Consider the following 6,605-nt stretch of genomic DNA (forward strand, 5'->3'; position numbering starts at 1 on the left):
CGACAACCGTCAAAATATTTCCTTCATTTCCCTTTTCAACCCGAGTGAAAATCCCAAAGTGGACTGCGCATACTTCACCTGCCCAGCAAAAAAGGCGGGGAAGCAGCAACAAGAAGTTGTTGAGGACGACCAGGAGGAAGGAGAGGAAGAGGAGACTGGTGGAGGTAATAGCAATGGGAACGGCCCAGGGCAGGGCAGCGGGAGTGAGACCACCACTGACAAAGAAGTGAAGGCTCTTGTTTGCGTCACCACGCCAAAGGCCTTAAATAAGGACGCCGCCCCATACACGTAAGTTGAACACCGCTGTTGAACTCGTCAGTCTTTTACGGCTTCGTGTAAGCCCAAAGATTGATTGCGTGAGAGTGGGATGTGTTTTCAGGCAAGCCCAGTGGGATCAGATCACTGCTGGACTCAACAAAAGCGCTGCACCAGCATTGCCTACGTTCCTTGGCTTTGTTGCCACAGCAGTTTGCATTCTTCTCCTCTGAGCTCCCTGTGGATTTCATTCCACTCTGGAGACATCCTATAGTTCGCTACACTAAGCGTCAGTTTAGTGAATTGCAAGCAATCGTTAGATATAGCGTCTGACAAGCGCTTGAAGGCCTCGCAGCTAAAGGGCTTGGGGTCTGAAAACTTGATGAGCCATGCGGGTGCAGGTACTGAGGAAACCTGGGACGGTTTGCAGTACCGCTGAGCAAGCTTTTTACAGGGGTGCAAGGCCATCAATGTACGACATGTAAGAGTCGGCAATGGAATACACCGCATCCGGCTACTCTACATGAACGCCCTAATATGCTTCCGCAGTGGGGTTTGAAAAACTGTGAATTTTAGGTTACCCTGTTGCAACTGGTGCTGCAGGAAAACCCCACGTGCAAGCAGAGGCAAGCNACTGTGAATTTTAGGTTACCCTGTTGCAACTGGTGCTGCAGGAAAACCCCACGTGCAAGCAGAGGCAAGCCCCTCTGCTCTACGGCATGCACTAACACTATAAACAATTGTTGAGCACTCATATGGGCGTTTTTAGGCCTCCTTCACGCGACGAGCAATGCATGTACTCACTTCACGCAATCCATGCTACGTATTCCTGTACGTTAGCTGAGCAGAAACAGTAAAGGGTCCGGTCCAGCATCAGGTTTCCGAGTTGGAGCGGCAACGCGGCAAGCGAGAAAACCAAGTCAGCAACTTAAGTTGAGGGTTGGTATGCCGTACTGTGATTGAATATAGATGCAATGACATAGAGTCGAAGTTTATGTCCTTTCTGCAAACATTCATATGGTTCACCCAGGGCAGGTGTTCAAGGGACTATCCCACCAGTGGATGAAGAAACGCTCAGACAAACCTGCATAATTCCTTTATATAAGGCGACCACGCCACCAAAAGACGAAAACACCACCANACGCTCAGACAAACCTGCATAATTCCTTTATATAAGGCGACCACGCCACCAAAAGACGAAAACACCACCACAAATGCTACTTGCCCACCAGATATGGCGTAGAAATGAAGAGTTGGAGGAGCCTAACTCGGCTGGGTATCCCGCGTCACGAGACGCGAAGACTCCGTGCCCAAAGAAATTCATCGAAAGTGAATTGTCAATTATATAACACTGAAATATAACATATTATAGTACTTGAAGAGCATAATACCTTGGAGAGGGGTGCCGAACAGCTGTGTGCAGAAGGAGGCCTTGTACCAAGCGCCGAGGCTTCGAGACCGCCCCAAATGCACCGCCACCGACTCCCGCGTCGCTGAGGATATATTTCGGGTGTTGTCCGTACCTTATTAGGAATTTTAAATGTGTTTTATAATACCCTAGGCACCCCATGCTCACAACTACGCCTCAGGACCTCGAGAATGTTTGGTCTCAAGTTCCTGACGTTGGCCACCGCCACCATTTTCTTGCTGGACACCAACACAGCAAACGCAGCTGAAAGTGCGGGCGACACCTGTGAACCCTCTGAAACTTTGTTTATAAATGCATGCTATCCAGAAAGCAAGAAAAAAACAAGTTGAAATCGCACATGTTTGAGGCGAGTGTGTGTGCAGACACGGCAAAGCGGGTGGACTGCTCGGCGTCAATGAACGAGGCCCGCAAACTTGTTGGCTTCGCCGAATTTACAGTGGGAGAGACTACAGAGGAAAAGCTCCCAATAGACTCGGTTTCCAAAACAGCGGGGGCAACCCCGGCGACATACGTCGAGTCAGTCTGCACGGCGTTGAAAGCTGTAAGACGTGACACTGAATTCCTCAACAGCCAGCTTTCTTGTATGGGTTTCGACGCCACAGCTTACTCCCAGAAATACACACACAAATATGCATAGGCAGTTAACTGCACCCCATTTATTTCCCAGCCTATCCTCCATGTGCTATGTCCATAAAACGAGCAGAGCGAAGCCTCTCCTGCAAAGTCAGGCGCGCTTGATGGCACCTACGCTTACGTTGTTCAAGAAGGGGCTAGTGCTGACTGCGAAGCCGCAGTGGACCACTGGAAGGCTGCCCTCTCCAACTTCAAGGGCCTCCCTCCGCAATACACAGAAGACACAGAGCTGTACAAAGCCCCCCAAAATGTTTCTTTCATTTCCCTTTTCAACCCTAAAGAAAACCCCAAAGTGGACTGCGCATACTTCACCTGCCCAGCAAAGGAGAACACGCCCAAGCCGCAAAACACCGATGTTGGCGCGGGCACAGGGGACGGTGCTGAGAAAGACCCCCCACAAGACGACGGCGATGAGGATGACGAAGGAGACCCAGATGCGGGAGGAGAGAGTGAAACCACAACAGACAAAGAAGTGAAGGCGCTTCTTTGCATCACCACCCCCAATGCCCTGACGCAAGGCGCCGCCCCATACACGTAAGTCGAATTTATGTGTGAACGCCACCCCACTTTTAGGGATCACACAAAGAGCGATGAAACGCATTTTCAAAGGAACTTTGCTGCTAATAGATGCTGGCTGTCGAGAGTTGCGTGTGTGTGTCAGGCAAGCCCAGTGGGATCAGATCACTGCTGGACTCAACAAAAGCGCTGCACATGCATTGCCTATTTCCCTTGGCTTTGCTGCTGCAGCAGTTGGCGTTCTCCTCCTATGAGCACCTCGTGGGTCTCATTCCACTGTACACACAGCCTCTTGTTCGCTTCATCAAGAACCGGCTCAGTGTAAGCAACCGTTAGGCATGGCGTCGCATAAGCGTTTCAAGCCTCAAAGCTAACGGGAATTAGCTCATTTCAGACCCAATGCCTTTTTGACAAGTGTCTGTATAGACGTGCAGGCAACCTGGTGCTCCTTAGAGCACAGCCAATAAGGCTTTTTATGTGGATGCAATGTTATGAATATATGCAATATTGACGTAGCATATGGAATGCATAAGATTCAGCTACGCTACACCCACATTCTAATATGCTCCTACGGTCGAGCGCAACGTGATATGCCGCAGCGCAACCTGGCGCAACTGCTGGTGCAAGGCAACCCCGCATACAAGCACAATCAAGCCCCCCTTGCTGCATACACTAACATTGTATTAAACTGTTGAGCACTTACTTGGCCCTCAGTAGGCAGCCAGTAGGCAGCCTGCGCGCATGTAGAAGCACCAGGCCACACAGTGCATGCTTAGCATTCCTGCAAGTCAGCTAAACATAAGTAGGAAATGATTCGGCTCACCACCAGGTTTTCAAGGTGAGCTTGAAAAATCCTGGCTGCAGAACACTCATACGTGCTTGTCTTTTCNTCACCACCAGGTTTTCAAGGTGAGCTTGAAAAATCCTGGCTGCAGAACACTCATACGTGCTTGTCTTTTCATAAACCGAAAACACCATGCAAACGCGGAAACACCACAGTACAGCCTGCTAAAGTAACGTCTGAGTCCTAAACCGTCGGGGGTGCAAGGGAGGAGATGCTGAAATTGGGTTCTCGAGCGCACCCTGCGAGAAATACCCAGCGGATGCGCACATAGACTCGTCAAAGACGAATTATCATTTATTATATAATACAAAGAAGTGTAACTGTAGAATTGTATTTCGTTGTGAACGGGATTACGGAAGTGCTCTCTGCAGAATGAGGACTGGCGCCAGCAGCCAGAGCAAGACTTGAGACCGCCTCCCGCGCAACCCCGACGCTGGCATCGCCGATGATCTATTTCAACCATTTTTTCCCCTTCCTTGGAAGGATCATATATGTTTTGGAGTGCTTTAGGTCTCCCACGCACTCACTTACTCCGCTGGACCTCGAGAATGGCTGGTCTCAAGTTCCTGCCGTTGGTCACCGCCGCCATATTCTTGCTGGGCNCCGCTGGACCTCGAGAATGGCTGGTCTCAAGTTCCTGCCGTTGGTCACCGCCGCCATATTCTTGCTGGGCGCAAACGGGGCAAACACGTCTAACGGTGCGGCCACAGGATGTGAGTCTTTTGAAACCCTATTTATACACCTATAGTATAAAGAAATCGAAGCGAAACCACATTCAAATCACTCCTGTTTGTTTTTGGGTGTGCGTATGCAGACAAGGCAGATCGGGTGGACTGCTCGGCGTCAATGAACGCAGCCCGCAACCTTGTCGGTTTCGCGGACTTTACAGTGGGAAAGACTGATGGCGAAAAACTCCCAATAGACGAAGCTCTCGCTGGAAGAGACGTAACCGGAGCGGCGTACGTGAACTCAGTGTGCACGGCACTGAAAGATGTAAGTCGTAGCATTACAACCGTCAATGGCCACACTTCTTGATTGTATCCTCACTCCACGTCCTATGCATATATACGCAAATATATACAGCCACTTGAATACACACATTCCTACAGCCTGCCGAGTATTCTGTGTGCTGCGTCCTTCACAAAACCAACAGAATACAGCGTCCGCTCAAGAATCAGCCACACTGGCTGGCACCTACGCGTACGCGGTTCAAGAAGGGGCTAGTGCTGACTGCAAAGCCGCAGTGGACCACTGGAAGGCAGCCCTCTCCAACTTCAAAAGTCTGCCTCCGCAATACACAGGAGAAACCGCGCCGTATGCCGACCCCCAGAATATTTCCTTCATTTCCCTTTTCAACCCCAATGAAAATCCCAAAGTGGACTGCGCATACTTCACCTGCCCAGCACAACAGGCGGATTCGCAGCAGAGAAACAATGTTTCCGGCGGAGACGGGGAGGGAGAAGGGGAAGGGGATGAAGATCCCGAAGTTGATAGCGGTGTGGACGGTCCAAAACCGGGCGGCGAGGGTGGGAGCACCACAGACAAAGAAGTGAAGGCTCTTGTTTGCGTCACCACGCCAAAGGCCTTAAATAAAGACGCAGCCCCATACACGTAAGTTGAATTTCAGTGTTGGACTCTTCAGTCTTTTACGGCTTCCTGTAAGCCCAGAGGTAAAGTGCTTGAGAGTGGGATGTGTTTTCAGGCAAGCCCAGTGGGATCAGATCACCGCTGGCCTCAACAAAAACGCTGCACCAGCATTGCCTACGTTCCTTGGTTTTGCTGCCACAGCAGTTGGCATCCTTCTCCTTTGAGCTCCCCGTGGATTTCATTCCACTCTGGAGTTATCCTATAGTTCGCTTCGCTACACATATCGTTAGATATGGCGTCTGACAAGCGCTTGAAGGCCTCGCAGCTAAAGGGCTTGGGGTCTGAAAACTGGATGAGCCATGCGGGTGCAGGTGCTAAGGGAACCTAGGACTCTTTGCAATACCGCTGAGCAAGCTTTTTACAGGGATTCAAGGCCATGGATGTATGGCGTATTGAACACGCCAATGGAATACACCGCATCCGGCCACTCTATATGAACACCCTAACATGCTTCCGCAATGGAGTTTAAAATGCTGTAAATTTCAGGTTACCCCGTTGCAGCCGGTGCTGCAGGAAAACACCCAATACAAGCAGAGCCAAGCCCCTCTGCTCTACGGCATGCACTAACACTGTAAACAGTTGTAGAGCACTTATATGGTCCTTAGTAGGCAGCCTTCACGCTAGTAGCAGCGCATGCACTCGCTTCACACAATTCATGCTACGCATTCCTGCACGTTAGCTGAGCAGAAACAGTAAAGGGTCCGGTCCAGCGTCAGGTTTCCGAGCTGGGTCGGCAACGCGACACGCGAGAAAACCAAGTCAGCAACTTAATTTCCGGATTCGTGTGGCATACTACGATAGCATATGGATGTGACGAGATAGGATCGAAATTTCAGTCCCTTCTGCAGAACATTCTTAGACTTCAGCAACGTAAGTTGAGGCTTGGTATGCCGTACTGTGATTGCGTGTAGATGCGATGACGTAGAATCGAAGTTTCTGTCATCTCTGCATAGCATGCTTACGGTTCATGAAGGACAGGGCTTCAAGGGAGGGAGGGCTATCCCAGCTGCGGGTGAAGACACCCTCGGCCAAACCTATATAACTCCTTTCTAATGAGGCGACTACAACAGTAAAATGGGAAATCACCACCATAAGTGCTTCTAGAGTAACCGATGCGGCGTAGAAGTGAAGAGTTGGGGCAGCCCAACTCGGCTGGCCATCCAGGGTCGGGAGCCGCGAAGGCTGGGTGGCCCTAGAAATTCATCGAAAACGAATTGTCAATTATATAACACTGAAATATAACATATTATAGTACTTGAAGAGCATAGTACCCTGGAGAGA

At 50.3% G+C, this 6,605-nt stretch overlaps 3 protein-coding genes across 3 annotated transcripts in view; all 3 read left to right on the forward strand.

The window, feature by feature from the left end:
* EMH_0014260 (SAG family member) overlaps positions 1–488 on the forward strand; it is a gene marked incomplete at both ends in the record, with an annotated part of 1,274 nt that extends 786 nt beyond the window's left edge. Inside the window, 2 exons of the mRNA XM_013500046.1 lie at positions 1–288; positions 380–488. Coding sequence (XP_013355500.1) covers positions 1–288; positions 380–488 — 397 coding nt within the window. The remainder of the gene's footprint in view (positions 289–379) is intronic.
* A 1,366-nt stretch (positions 489–1,854) lies between these two features.
* Positions 1,855–3,087, forward strand: EMH_0014270 (SAG family member; the record flags this gene model as incomplete). The annotated part of the gene is made up of 4 exons (XM_013500047.1): positions 1,855–1,933; positions 2,047–2,225; positions 2,388–2,851; positions 2,979–3,087. 4 exons carry the CDS (start codon positions 1,855–1,857, stop codon positions 3,085–3,087), a joined length of 831 nt encoding a protein of 276 aa, XP_013355501.1.
* Positions 3,088–4,296: 1,209 nt separating this feature from the next.
* Positions 4,297–5,488, forward strand: EMH_0014280 (SAG family member; the record flags this gene model as incomplete). Its single annotated transcript, XM_013500048.1, has 4 exons — positions 4,297–4,390; positions 4,492–4,674; positions 4,787–5,288; positions 5,380–5,488. The coding sequence occupies 4 exons, from the start codon at positions 4,297–4,299 to the stop codon at positions 5,486–5,488; spliced, it is 888 nt and encodes a 295-aa protein (XP_013355502.1).
* Between the last annotated feature and the right edge of the window lie 1,117 nt (positions 5,489–6,605).

Source organism: Eimeria mitis, genomic scaffold (genome assembly GCF_000499745.2).
Source record: "Eimeria mitis Houghton genomic scaffold, Emh_scaff496, whole genome shotgun sequence".
Lineage (NCBI taxonomy): Eukaryota > Apicomplexa > Conoidasida > Eucoccidiorida > Eimeriidae > Eimeria > Eimeria mitis.